Source organism: Takifugu flavidus, chromosome 8 (genome assembly GCF_003711565.1).
Source record: "Takifugu flavidus isolate HTHZ2018 chromosome 8, ASM371156v2, whole genome shotgun sequence".
Taxonomy (NCBI): Eukaryota; Metazoa; Chordata; class Actinopteri; order Tetraodontiformes; family Tetraodontidae; genus Takifugu; species Takifugu flavidus.
Window position 1 is genome coordinate 13,914,982 of NC_079527.1, and position 13,425 is coordinate 13,928,406.

The window sequence follows — 13,425 nt, forward strand, 5'->3', positions numbered from 1 at the left end:
TGAGCAGGCAGTTCCAGTGGCTTCACAATGGCAGTATTACAAGGTCAGCTTGGAGGTTTCGCCTGGCTCAGCACTGACCTGCAGAGCTGCGGGGCACGCTGCTCAGCTGACGGGGCTCTTTGCTTGTCCACGGTGATCTTTCTCGAAGGGGCCCCAGTGACAGAGCCATTCACAACCACGGGCCATAAATGACCGAGTTCAACAGCACATTAAGCACCACATTCTCAGAAATCTGCACAGACTCTGGAGCACAGCCAGAATGCCAGGAACGAAAGGTGAGCTTACTGACAACACGGGGGAAATAATCAATAAATCATTTATTTTATGTGGAGAATAAAAGTGGGAACTTAATTACATACAGCAGGAGAGGGTTTGGATTTTAAATAAAGCAACAGAACATATTTTCTCTGTTATCAGGTAATAAGTCGGACAAGAAGTCAGCTACCAAGGTAGGAAAACCGCGACTTGCCTGACACTTTTCTGATTTTATTTCATTTTCCTAATTTTTATTTTAATTCCACAGCAACCTCAGAGTCCTAAAGAGCAGCCGAAGAAAGGTGATCAGAAAGGAGATGACAACAAGAAGCAAGGAGGTAAGCATTTACATGAATCCACTCTTTTAAAGCCAGAAAAGTCTGGAGCGATCTAGGAATGTGTGGCGGACTGCTGCCGCCCTTCAGTTAACGATCTACGGAGGAGAAGTGATCTGCTGTGTCCCCAGTGAAGGTATCTGTCTGTGTTCGGTCCCTCGCAGGACAGCCGAAGGGAGAGAAGCAATAACTTCCAGGCGTTTGTGAAGATGGCGTTGGAGACTCTGCTGGGCTCCTGCCGGCGCAAACATGGGGGCCCCCGGGGCAGACAGGGCTGAGAGGGCCACGCTTCCCCCCCTGAACCTGCACGCTGGACTGTTGTACGGCCGGTTTCCACCACAGCGTCCAGTCGCCTCTCACAGAGGCAGATTGTGAATCTCCATCCATCACCATCTGTTGTTCAACCCCTGCCCCCCCTGGACCCATCTGTTCCCGTCTCCACCCCCCCCCCCCCCCCCCCCCCCACGCTGTCCACGTCAGCTTATTAGCTGCTCTGCAACCCCCCCCGACCACTCCAGGTTAAGCCGGACCATTGCTTCGAGCTAAAGAAGCGTTTGTCACCTTCGCTGATCGAGCCTCATTGACTGTGTAACAGTCCAAAGATTCTTGTAAATATTCCACAAATAAACAGTTTCTTATAGCAGTTGACACGTTTCTGACGTTCCTTTATGACCCATTCACGTCTTTAGTCAGACTAAACAAAGACATCGATCCAAGTTTCATGTAAAAGTTTTATAAAAATATCACAGGCGTGTAAATGTCCTCACTTTTACAGGAGAAAAAAAAATAGAATAATATTTGAGGTCGGTCTGAGAGGAGCAGAGAAACCCAGGCTCTAATCTAAAACACTACAGCTCAAGAAGCACGACTTTAAAGAGATAAAAAAGAGGGGAAACTGACTCTCATCCCATCGTTAGGTGATCACTGGTCACATAAACGCACCATTAAAAGCAGCAGTGAGATAAACCTGTAAAGATAAACATTCACTACAGTGAACAGCTGAGAAACATCTGTGCAACTCTGGAAATATTTAAATGAGAAGTTACCAAAATGGAATAAATACCCAACACATACCACCACAATCAGGAAGTCCCACCACAAATCATCAAAAGGAATGAGTTTGTTCTAAAATGCACTAAAAGGGGAACTAGTTCTAGTCAGCCTGTGCTCTTCTCATGACCACGTGGTGAATAAACAAGCTGATAAATGTAAAAATGGAGATATTCTACATTGATCTTATTGCCAACAAGGAATTTAATCAACAAAAAGTCTTACGAGCCGAAGCCTGAGAACGTTTCTCCCCACCTCAAATTAGCCATTTTGTCCGGTGTCCAGAAAACTCACAATTATCTAGAAAAGGTTCTGTTCTGGTTAAAGTACAAACCACAATTATCTCATTTTAGTAACTTTTTAACAAAAGTGTCTTAGATGCAGACTTGGTCAGACCTTTTTTGACACTTCTGAGGTCTTTAGAAGCCAAATTACACAGTGAAATTAAAGTTGGCTTAATTGCACAGCCACAGGCAAGAAGACAATCTGTATTTCCTCTGCTATGAATTAATTAGTGCAACTCTTACTCTCGTCTGGTTAAGCTTTCTTTTTTTAAATGTGTGCTTACACAAGCTAGGTGAAGGAAGTGGAAAAAAGGGTTCAGGTAAAAGGAGGCAGGTGTATCATTTCACATATGAAAACGAATCCCCAGCAGGTGATTAATTACAGGTTATTCAGCCAGCGTGCGCGTCCATTCACTTCCCTTCGGTCTGATGCTGAATGACGTCACAGTGCAGGAGCGGAGAACCTCCCGTTATTGCTTCCTTTACCTTTTTTTTTTTAAAAATTCTGTGTCTCTGGTGGTTAAAGAATGAGCCGGTACAATATCCAGCAGCCGAACGTGACCCAGTGGCTCGTCCAGCTCAGCTCGGACCACTTCTGAATGGTGTGATGGGTTATATCGTCCTGCAGGGGAGAGAAGACCAGCTACCGGTTCTGCTCGGTGCGCTTGTGCACGTTTATCCACCACTCACCTCCTCCTCCTCCATGTAGTCCACGCTGGAGCTAAAGACGGAGCCCAGGTAAGTCAGGTGAACCACGGCCAGCACACTGAACGCTATATTGATCACATAGACCCAGAACGCCTGCATGGGGGGGGGGGGGGGGGCGACACACATGGATAGTTTTATTCAGCCAATCTCGTTTGATGGAGCAGAATAGCGTCTTGTTACGTGCTAATTAGTACTAGCCTGTACATTTTTACAGAAAACGGATCTTTTTAATCTAGTTAGAGATTTTCAACTATTAAAGGAGGCAGAGAGAGGCGCCTATTACCTTCTTATTCCTGTGTGTGCAGTTTGCTGGACATTTCTTTGTCAGTATACATGCGTTAAGGACCACCGCGAGCCTCTTCCGCAACACTGGAACACAAAACGGCAGCGGAGCAATAAAACAAAGGCGGAGGAAGAGCACCTTTCCCACCGTACGTTGAATTACAGCCACTGCGGCGAGCGGAAACAGCACACCGGAACGTCTGCAATTAACCATTGTGCAAAGCTAAGCAACTTCCCGGAGGAGAGAAATGGAGAAGAGAACATTAGGCTCACCGTGCTCGACGTACGTGATGAATCCCAGAGATATTAGCACCGCGCCCAGATGAAAGCTCAACCCCTGAGAGGCAACAGAACCAAAACAATCCGCATTAAACAGAGCAGCGGCGGGAACGGGGCCGATTTTCACACAGCACCCACGTGTAAGAGCGCGCTGGCGGTGTACGTCACCATGACAGCGGCGAAGGTGCCAAATTTAACGGCACTCTTGAAAACATCTGCGGGGAGACAAGAGGGCGGACGCTTGTGAAAAGGCGAAGCCAACGAGGCTGAGATTCAAACTCACAGGTGTGCAGGAAGGAAGACATGGGCACGTTCCACGACGTCACCACCTCCACCATCGAGCGGGGGAACTCCACACTCAGAGGCTTGGACACCGTCAAATCCCTACAAAGGAGAGCGCTGGTTACACAAGCCGCACCTGGCTCGGACTGGGTTGTGTTTCTGGAACATTCACCATTTCAGGTTCTCCTTCTCCTCGCTAAAACCTGCCCCGGCCAGAGTGGTCGTGGTTTCGCTCAGGTAGCCGACGAAGTAATTGCTGAAGTGGAAGGAGAGCGAGTTCTCGCACGCCAGCAGCCACCTGATACGACAGCAACCGGGGACGGCAGCAGGTGGGGAGTTAATTTCTCCTCTATCGTCAGGATGAAGCCAGACGAATGAACAGATTATTATATAACAAAGAAACACCTACTTCACTGGAGCGCCTCTGGGGAGCGGTGGGGGGGGGGGGAGAGAAGGTAGCGTAAGTTAATGGCGTGTTGCGCTGAAACAGATGCTTCACGAACTTGCCATGACATCAACAACAGCGCGTCTTTCGTGAAGGCTGGTGGTGAATGAGGGGGTGGGATGGGCGTCCCGGCACACACATGTGGCTGCACAGGGGGGGGGGGGGGGGGGGGGGGGGTGATGTGGACACATGCAGGGAAACAGAGGATGCCATCAACGTTCGATGAGAATGGATAGCGTGCCGACGCGTCCAGCAACACCCAATTACCTGATCTTACTCCTCTTCTTGCTAGAAACAAAGCAGGTAAAAGAGTTAGAGAATGGAAACAGTGCTGGGGGGGGGGGGGGGGGGGGAGTTCATCAGCGGGCTCACCTGCGCAGGAGTTTGTCCCCATAAACAGGTATGAAATATGGGAAGAGGTACGGTGCCACGCAGTTCGAGACCACCAGGCAGACTTGGCTCTTCACCCAGCTCAAAGACACTTTGAAAAACCAAGAAAGGTTCTGTGGAGCAGAAATGAGCCTGAGCATCAGGATGGAAACTCCCCCCCCCCCCAGGCTGGCGGCGCCGCCCTCACCAGCTTACGACCTTCCAGAGCTTCTTTGTAGCTGTTGAAGCTGATCCAGGGGCCGAAGATGACGGTGCCCACAAAGTAGATGTAGCCCATGAACTCGATGGGCGACGGCACGCTGGCGACGACGCCTCGGTCCAAATCGAAGGCCAGCGAGATGGCTTTCATGGCGACCACCATCTGTGAGCCTGTGCAGAGCAAGTGTCATCTATTGACTCCCGGAGACACAATTTTTTCGATTTAAACAAGCAAAAGTTGGAGGTTTTCTCAGCTTTCAAGAGCTGCTCATCTCGCGAACATTTCAGGAGAGCCAAGAGCTTCAGAGCCACAAAATATATACGAAAACATGTCGCCTCTCTCATGACCGTTGCATAATTAACCTCCACCAGCAGCAGCTGTGCTTGCACAAAGGAAATCTGTCCCACCTCTCATCTTGTGCCATTTGGTGGCGTCCATCATGTGCAGCTCCCTGTCGGGATCGGATCAAAGCCATTTAAGTCACGGTGCAGCATCAAGCACGGTCGCAGACGTCAAACTGGTCTCTTACCCCAGCAGCAGGTAGATGAGCACGGTGATAGAAAGGAAGGTGCCGCGGATCGTTGAGTGACGGCACAGGAAGAGGAAGAGGTAGCAGAGGAGGCTGAGAAGGACCACCCAGATCATGTGAAGCTCGAAGAACAGGTAGAGAACGTAGAATCCTCCCGCCACAGTGCTCAGGTGCTTTACGAAGGAGGGAAGACCTGGAGCAGCGAGGAGACACAAACTGGAGTTAGGGGTTCATGGTGCGAGGTAGCAGAGCAGATGGAAAACGACGGAGGTCTCACCCAACATCCAGAGGAGCCGACACAGCAGGCAGATAACCAGCAGCTGCCATACCTGCTCCAGGCCCTGCTGAGCTGTGGGCAGCAGGCAGCCATGGGTGAGCTCCTGGAAGAACTTCTGACGGCTGAACCCTCCCATCACAAGGAAAAGCAGCCACAGCCTTGTAAAAACAGTAGACGATTATCTAACGAACGCAAATGCGGGGAGAAACTTCAAATCCCAGCATGCACAGCGACCCTGGCGCCGAGCAGCGCAAATCAACACAGTTGGGAGTTTAATTCATCGATTCAGTTTGTAACAGAAGGATCCGAAGGGGCATGTGGAGGTAATGATCGTGTGGCACTGGTGAAGATCAAAACACCTGAGAAGAGGAGGGTTCTAAGAGGTTCTCCGCAATGCAGGCGCCCGCGGTGGTGGCCGGACCGGAGGCTGCCTCCGCTGCATTGACGAGAACAAATGGTCGCCGAGAAAAACGGCGTCTGTGTGAAGATGGAGGCTTTACCTCGCCGCCGCTGCAGAGTTTAGCTAGCAGCCTTCATGCCCCAGCCCCCCTTCCCCGCTGGCTCGGTTCCAGGGGTTTCACACGCACCCGTTCACGACCGCAGCTGGACCGACTCTTCCGTGCTTCTCCGCGGCTTCCCCGACGTCCCTTCGCCGTCAGTCGAGCGCGTGTGTCCCCGCTGTGATCCAAACACGTCCGGTCCAGATGCTGCCTACCCGGAGCCCATTATCACAGCATCAGCACCACTTGTCTGTCAAGTCAGCTGGGGGGCGGGCGCTTCAGACCAATCAGCCAATCCGCTGTCAGCTTCTGGTCGCGACAGCCAATCAGCGCGCAGGTTCGCCGTGTCCGACCAGTTAAAACCACCGGCGGCTCCTCTGACCAATAGAATGTGTCCAGCGTGCAGATGGACCCTCATCTGGCTGTGGAACACAAGCTAAGGATAAGAATATAATAATAAAAAACAACTTTTCCTTCAAAAGCAAATGTAGACACAGATCTAGAAGCTATTTATACAACTATACGACGGTGCTATGTGGTTTAAAACTAAGATTTTTTCATCCATTCAACCACTATTCATTCGCTTTACTCTAAAATAAGCAATCTGGAGTTTTGACTGGACCTGCACACCATTATCAGCAAAATTAAAATGAGATTTGAACGCATTTATTGATTTTAAAAGTTGCATACACCAAGAACTGGATTAAAAGGCAGCAATAAAGTAAAGAAACGTTGAACATTTTGAGTAATATGTAATAAATCACAACACTTTCAGCCACTTGTCCAATTTAACAAGCAAAAATCAAGACTTAAGATCCACACAACCACCAAGGAGTTTAGCATCTAATCAATAAACAATCGAAGTGGGTACTTGACCAAAGTCAACCAGCTAAATAAATAACAATAGAAATAAATGAGGTTAACGTGTTACAGTATTTCAGCAGATGAAAGCATTTAGGCAGCTACAGGTCAGAGGTAGTTAACAGCACATTTCCTCCCTATACAGGTTCATGATTGAGGCCATGGCTGGTTTTATTCTCAAAGAGGGGTCAAATCTCCATACAACTTTTAAAAACACGTACAACTGATCCGCCCACACTTGGGTTGGAGTGTAATCGGGTATTTTACAGCACGACTTCCAGATCAAAAGCAGTTCTCTGCTCGCCGCTCTTAACTTTTGCTGGTTCGTTTAAAATATACTCGTAATTCCTCGTGACCTCGAGTAGTGCTGAGGTGAGGCGCTGTGGTGAAAAGACCTTGAGGTGGGGTCGGAGCTGAGGACTTTGAGGAAGGTGGCGTTGAATGTAGTCTGCAGGGTAGTCATCCCTGAAGCACCTGGACACGCGTGGATTCAACAATCTTTTTAACTTGGGCAGAGGGACTTCGTTGGGAATGTTTAGGTGGGAAGGTGGAGGTAGAGGATTCAGGGTTTCACGCGTTGGTTCTGGCTTCATCGCCACTACGGACCGAGCAGCAGAGGCCTCGGCATCGCGCCCAGGCGCGTCTGTAAAGGAATTCGGTTTCATCTCAGATTCCACAGTAAAAGGCTCAGACGTCTCCAACTCGTCACAGGACAGCTCGTGGTTAAAGTCAGCGTCCTGCGACAGAGACTCATCCGTCGTGGAGTCCTGCTCGTTCCTGGGAAGTGGCACGAACAAAACATGGTTGTGCAGCTGGCAGAAGATGATGCCACACTTGGGGCACCTCCTGTCGTCTTTGACGTGAAGCAGCTTGTGACGTTTGAGGCTCTGACTCGTCGCGAAAGATCGATCGCATACGTTACACGGGAAAGAGGGCTGTGGAGCCTGTTTGGGGAATCCTTCCTGCTCCGTGGAAACCTTTTCACTGACTTCACAGCTCACTGGGGTTTCATGGTGCTGTTTGTGTCTCAAAAGCTCAGAGGCACAGCTGAACTTCTGGCTGCATAGCTCACACAGATACCCAGCGCGTGGTGCGAAAACAGATTTCAAACACAAGATGGGAATCATTGCCGGCAGTTTTGAGAGGCCTTTTGATTCCTGGGTCGTCTCAGACGCCTTGTTTGGGGTCGATGTTGTCTGTAACTGGAGTTCAGTCTCATCTCCATCAGTCGCTGTTTCCTCTTCCTTTGAAACCGAGATAGAAGAGCTGACTACACAGAAATCTGCGTGTGGAATAACTGAACACATCCAGAAAAGAAACTGTTGCTACTACCTGTAGTACTGAAGAAGATGACTGTGTTTGCGTTTCAGAGACTCGGCCATCCAGGGGAGAATTTGTTTCTTTTATATTATTCACCTTTGCTTTGCAATGCCCCTTTTTTCTTCTACCATAAGTCCTGTACAAGAACATCAGAAACGTTAAAAGTTCTGAAAACAGAGGTTTCACACATACACACGTAAATGGTTTGCATTGTGAAATGAGTGAAATCGTGGCGCAGTTACATTTTCTTTATGTATTTAATTATTGTAGGAATAAATGAAGTTATCCAGAAGAATTTCAATCATAGGATAAGTTAGCTGTCCTAAATAGTTCGCCCTATTTTGGTCGAATCAAACACAACAACTGAGTTTAGAGTCAAAAGTGAATAGAATGCATGCAGTTTTAGATATAAATGACTTATTTACGTACCGTTTCACATTTTTCTTAGTGTGTTGGTTTGGATCAATGCATTGAAACACAGAGGGAACAAAGTCTGGATTTGTGTGATCCATCGACGCCTCTCCTGTCAAATTAAGCATGAAAATAGATATTCTCGTGCAGAAGCAACAATTTGCATGCAACAAATAACCACCGACTTAGCCTCCCAGCTAAGTGTTTTAGAAAAACGACCGATCGTCTTACCGGATTTAAAATGAGCGCCACAAATACGAGCATTTTTACTGAGCTTGGCGACGCCGTTCGCTTCCTGTATCGCTTTGAGCCACAAACGTCTCCGGTTCGCCTGGAGGGGCCGATATTTGGACGGGATTCTGTAAAACTTGAGTTTATCTGTTGAGGAATTGCGACCTTTACAGCTGGACACGCAACAGACCGGCATCGCGCTCCGAAATAGTTGGATTGTTTACGTCGCCTTCAGGAAGTTTCCTGCACGTAAACAAAGCGCCACTTCCGTGGCCGAGACGCGCGCGCATCTGCACGAGCTCCAGTCTGTAAAAGCGACTCTTTTATTTCCCCCTTCCTTTCCTCCGTTCTGCTTTATAGGCACGATCTATGTTGAAAACCTTTTAAGTTCCGTGGGAAACGATTGGTAATAAGAGTTAGTCATTAAAACGGTGAAGAATTTTGTTTTGTTCTGTGGTTCCGCCCCCCCGTCCTGGTTGTTTTGGGACATACTGCGCACTGAGGACCCCTGCTGGCCGGTGTGCGTGTTTACAACAACAGTGAATTATTTTAAATCAATTAAACTGGAAAAGGTTCATGCGTCTCTGCAGTGTAACAATATAACAGCAACGTCTTAAAATCAAGGAAAATACATGTCAGGTATTTCTGTAAATCCTGAATGCTATGTGACATCATTCCCATTGTATGTCTTTGAGTGTGTGGAAGGGAATGTCTGAAAATATTATTTGAGTTCCTACATTTTTAGGAACATATAGTACATATAGTTATTGTTTCATCAAGTTCTGGGGAAAAGAAATGGCCAGAATAATATAATGACAAAGATAGTTATTGAAAACATTTTTTTTTTAAAAATGCAGCAGTTTTGCTGATTGTTGTATCGTCACGTTGTATCACTAATCAAAGATAATAAGCATTTTCAAAATGCACTGCTGTAACGAATTCCACATTAGTTCCAAAGGAGAATCATAACTAACAACAATCTATATATTGATCTATGAGGCTTCATCGCGGTTGTTTATAACTCCACCAACTGGGGGCGCTGTTGCTCCAGAGCGCCCACTGTAAATTAAACACCTTTCTAAAATTCGATGCAGTATATCACACAACAGCAACACAACTGGCATTCTGAAATAAACTTCAACACTTACCCCTTAAAACAAAATTCAATCTCATGTTTGCCACTTTATTAGACTGTAAAACGGGTACAAAGATCTGACTTCCCATAAACTACATTTATACTCCTAAAGAAAATCACCAGGTTACATCAACATTTCAACTTTCCCACGGGCACCCCCCCACTCGAGGAAAACCAGGACACTGCTGGCTTTATGGCAAACAGCAGCAGACGCCTGTGAAGCTTTGCCTGTGATTACTGGATTTTCACTCCGCTGCTCATACATCCTGCATGAATTCTAGCAAGAGCCCATCAGCCGAGCACGCTCAGATTCTACAGGCTCGTGGCCTGAAAGAGAAATAAATAGATTCTTCCACTGTGTCCCTTCCCTGCCTCCCCTCCTCTCCCTCAAGGTGACTCCTCCATCTGCACCCTCATTGGTGCTGCCAGTGCCCGTCTCTCTCTCTCTCTCTCTCTCTCTCTCTGCAGTAACCAGTCCAGGGATCTGATTCCATTCTTCTTTTGTGTTCTGTCACCACAGCCCACCTGTTCTCAGTGATCCTGGATACCTGATGTGTTTGCAAATGAGAAAAAGAAAGTGTGTGTTGTGTGTTATCAGAAAGCAGCAAACTGATAAATAAAGCAGTTGTTCTGTCACCAGCAAACTCCGGCATCTTATTCCTTTTAAAGGTTGAGGTGTGTCTGTGTGCTATATTTTAAATTACCCCCCTCTTCAGCTTTTACCTGTTTTTTGCAACAGAATCAAAGAGAAGATTAAGGAAAACTAATCAAAACACATATGATGCCTGTGGGATCAATGACTCATGTGTTCCACACACTCAGTTATTTACATCCATTTATATGAAATATGAAACCTTTATAATCTACAAGGATCTCAGCTGAAAGGACAGAGTCCCCAACAGAAAAGTTGAGTGGGGTATTAATGGTTTCAGTCAGGGCAGAAATGGCTGCTGGGGTGTGTGTGTGTGTGTGTGTGTGTGTGTGTGTGTGTGTGTGTGTGTGTGTGACCACCTCCACATCGTCCCATTCCTGTGTTTGTTCTGTCAGAGCTGCAACAATGAACCAGATTTTCAGCTGAAAATGAACAAAATCTTATTATGTGATGTCAGATTATCACTAATTTAAACGTTCATCATCAAATCGTTGAACGTGGGCGTGTCCTGACCTGGCGGCGTTTGTTGACGGACGCCGCCGCTCTTGTCCGTGCGACCCTGTCTCCCCTCAGAGGGAAGAGCCTGGACTGTCCCCTGTTGAAGGGTTGAGCCACCACAACACAATTCCACGTTCACTTCACCCACACAGCCAGCCAGGATCCCCTCCCCCACGCTCCCCATCCCTGCCCGCTCTTCCTCCCCCACCCATACCCGACCTCACCCATCCGCCAGAGTTTCTGCAGCAGGTTCAGGCAAAAAAAAAAACCCACAAAGGACGGAGGCAGAGCTGGAGAGAGGGTGGGGAGGTGCAGGCCAAGGTCTTGGAACGGGAGACAGACAGCATGAAACAGTGGGAAATGTGAGGGTAGAACACAGTTAAGTGGGTGGGAGTTAATGGGGGGGTGAGAGGAGAGACTGGCTAATGATATATTGATTTGGCTGAGCCGGGGGCAAATAAGTGGGAGTATGTGTGGGAGGAGGAAAAACACAGCTTGCAGATGTTGCGGAACACCTGGGTGGGATAAGTTTTGTTTATCGTGCTTCGTCTGCAGGGACGAGGAGCTCAGGCAGGCTCACACCGGCGCCTTTGTCTGTGTATTCCAGAGCACAAAAGCACCGGCATCCACGGATCCCGAGTGTTTACTGCTGGAAGGGCCAAAGCCCGGCTGTTATTCCAGAATTATCTCCGAGATTTGGCCGTAAAAGCAGCTGTTGGTACAGGCGGCGGTCACTGGGGATCACATTAGGTGAGTTCACTAAAGGGGGAGAAGGAGGGATGGAGTGGAATTAATGGGCTTCTGCGCATTCTCCTTTCATAATGCATTAAGGTGTGTGAGTCCGTGCGCGTCCCCGTGCGCAGCGGCATCAGAGAGGCCGGTATCGATCCTTAAACACGTTGGTTGGGCGAATGATAAAGTCCTCATTGGTCCGATCAGAGAAATTGAAAGTGGTTTGACGAGGCCACATATTAAATGAGAAACGTTAATGAGAATATTCGTGGGTGGCCACAGATCTGTTAATAGCCAATGTAAATGTTATTATATATAAGTGATTCAGGATATCCAGGAAAAGCTGCCTGCCAGCCTGTTCCGGGGTTCTGGACGTGGATCTGACCTGGGAATCATCTTTCTTATCAAACCAGCAGGTTCATCAAGGCTGGAGCGAACAGTTAGAAATCGTAGAGGCCAAGGACTGAGCCTTGATCCACACCGGCTATCTAAAGGATTAAAAATGGTCCCTCTGGCTGCTTTAATCCCATTTTTCTTTGACGGATTGAACTCAGCTCCCCTGTTTGTGCTTTCCTTTCTCATCTAAACCTGCAGCTCCAGCCAAACCTTCGGCTCCTTCCCACCTATGCTGACTTCGTTTCATCTTCCTCCAAACTGTTGGCTTCGCTCCTTTCATTCAGCCCCCCCCTCGACATCGCCTTTACTCCCCTCTGCTCCATCCCCGCTCTCGTAATTCTCCCGTGACATGATAAGAACGAGGTGAGAATCGGGACCGGAGGGCTTAACGTCCTCACGAGTGAAGATTTGAGAGGAGTGAAGGGTTGACATTTGGGAATAACACCCCTCCCATTCTTCCCGTTCCCTCACCAGCAGGAAAACCCATTAATTTATGAAAGAGGACTAACATGTCCCGCTCGACAGGCTCATGATAGACAGATAATCCAATTCCTAACCCTGTTCAACAACCCCCGTGTTTGCCGTCTCCCCCCACCCCTCCTCTCCTCCGTCTCCTCTCCTCCTCCAGCATTTTCACTTTTAACTCCGGTTGTCCTGAAATCCTCATTTCTGGCCTACGTGCTCTGACATTATGTTAATCTACATTTTCACCTCACAGGACGCCTGCTGCTCCGTACCTGTGAGTCAGTGCTGTACGCCCACGCCGAAATGCTTCAGTGTCTTGCTCAAGGGCACCGTGACAGACAACAATCTCTCTGTCTGACATTTAAAAACATAAATTTTGTGGAATTATTGTATAGATTTAATAGAAGGGGACCTAATATCGAACCTTGTGGGACGCCTACCGTTAAATATAGGGCAAACGAAACAGTATGATTTAAACCAGAAACCCAAAATTAGAGCAGAAATGAAGAAAGTTAAAGATGAGACAGTGAATTCAAGGGTGGAGGTGGTGATTGAGTCGATCCTCCGGTGGTGTAAATGTCACTGGTTCCATCTCTGGATACTGAACCCCAAAATGATGCATCTCTGACCGCGTGTGTGTGTGCGTGCGTGCGTGTGTGTGTGTTTCCATACCTGCTGACCCATTAAAAACACCAAAAAATCATCCTAATATAAAGTTTGTTTTCTTAGTTCTTAGTTGTTATCTTAGCGAGTTTCCTCACTCAGCTGCAGTTAGATGCAACGATCTCTCCTCTCAGTCTACGCATCGCCCTGTGCCCCCCCCACCAATGATTTAATTTATATGCCTCTCCACAGTCTATCAAAGTCCCCATCTCATGCCACAGTGCCTCGGTGAGGCAGCTCATCGTT

At 47.9% G+C, this 13,425-nt stretch overlaps 2 protein-coding genes across 4 annotated transcripts; both read right to left on the bottom strand.

The window, feature by feature from the left end:
- Nucleotides 1-1,303: 1,303 nt before the first annotated feature.
- On the bottom strand, nt 1,304-6,175 carry LOC130529943 (protein-serine O-palmitoleoyltransferase porcupine-like). 2 transcript variants are annotated; one of them, XM_057040682.1, is made up of 15 exons: nt 5,903-6,175; nt 5,316-5,473; nt 5,039-5,231; nt 4,917-4,960; nt 4,498-4,679; nt 4,293-4,423; nt 4,188-4,208; nt 3,885-3,899; nt 3,648-3,773; nt 3,477-3,577; nt 3,332-3,408; nt 3,188-3,251; nt 2,916-3,001; nt 2,615-2,725; nt 1,304-2,546 (listed from the first exon to the last, which is right to left on the bottom strand). In XM_057040682.1, exons 2-15 carry the CDS (start codon nt 5,449-5,451, stop codon nt 2,445-2,447), a joined length of 1,389 nt encoding a protein of 462 aa, XP_056896662.1. In that variant the 5' UTR covers nt 5,452-5,473; nt 5,903-6,175; the 3' UTR covers nt 1,304-2,444. The 2 variants fall into 2 exon arrangements, with proteins under 2 accessions (XP_056896662.1, XP_056896663.1); XM_057040683.1 differs by lacking the exon at nt 5,903-6,175 and adding an exon at nt 5,675-5,896.
- A 290-nt stretch (nt 6,176-6,465) lies between these two features.
- Nucleotides 6,466-11,122, bottom strand: LOC130529936 (putative zinc finger protein 727). 2 transcript variants are annotated; one of them, XM_057040667.1, is made up of 5 exons: nt 10,939-11,122; nt 10,785-10,847; nt 8,426-8,519; nt 8,009-8,132; nt 6,466-7,920 (listed from the first exon to the last, which is right to left on the bottom strand). In XM_057040667.1, exons 1-5 carry the CDS (start codon nt 11,105-11,107, stop codon nt 6,940-6,942), a joined length of 1,431 nt encoding a protein of 476 aa, XP_056896647.1. In that variant the 5' UTR covers nt 11,108-11,122; the 3' UTR covers nt 6,466-6,939. The 2 variants fall into 2 exon arrangements, with proteins under 2 accessions (XP_056896647.1, XP_056896648.1); XM_057040668.1 differs by lacking the exons at nt 10,785-10,847; nt 10,939-11,122 and adding an exon at nt 8,639-9,158.
- Between the last annotated feature and the right edge of the window lie 2,303 nt (nt 11,123-13,425).

Excerpts from the sequence above, each read along its gene's own strand:
- LOC130529936 (XM_057040667.1), bottom strand. The coding sequence starts at position 11,107 with ATGGGGAGCGTGGGGGAGGGGATCCTGGCTGGCTGTGTGGGTGAAGTG. Across the intron at positions 10,848-10,938 it reads CCGTCAACAAACGCCGCCAG|CTGAAAATCTGGTTCATTGT; the intron begins GTCAGGACACGC and ends GTTCATTTTCAG. Across the intron at positions 8,133-8,425 it reads ACTAAGAAAAATGTGAAACG|GACTTATGGTAGAAGAAAAA; the intron begins GTACGTAAATAA and ends GTTCTTGTACAG.
- LOC130529943 (XM_057040682.1), bottom strand. The coding sequence starts at position 5,451 with ATGGGAGGGTTCAGCCGTCAGAAGTTCTTCCAGGAGCTCACCCATGGC. Across the intron at positions 4,424-4,497 it reads CTCTGGAAGGTCGTAAGCTG|AACCTTTCTTGGTTTTTCAA; the intron begins GTGAGGGCGGCG and ends TCTGCTCCACAG. Across the intron at positions 3,252-3,331 it reads CCGCCAGCGCGCTCTTACAC|GGGTTGAGCTTTCATCTGGG; the intron begins GTGGGTGCTGTG and ends GTTGCCTCTCAG.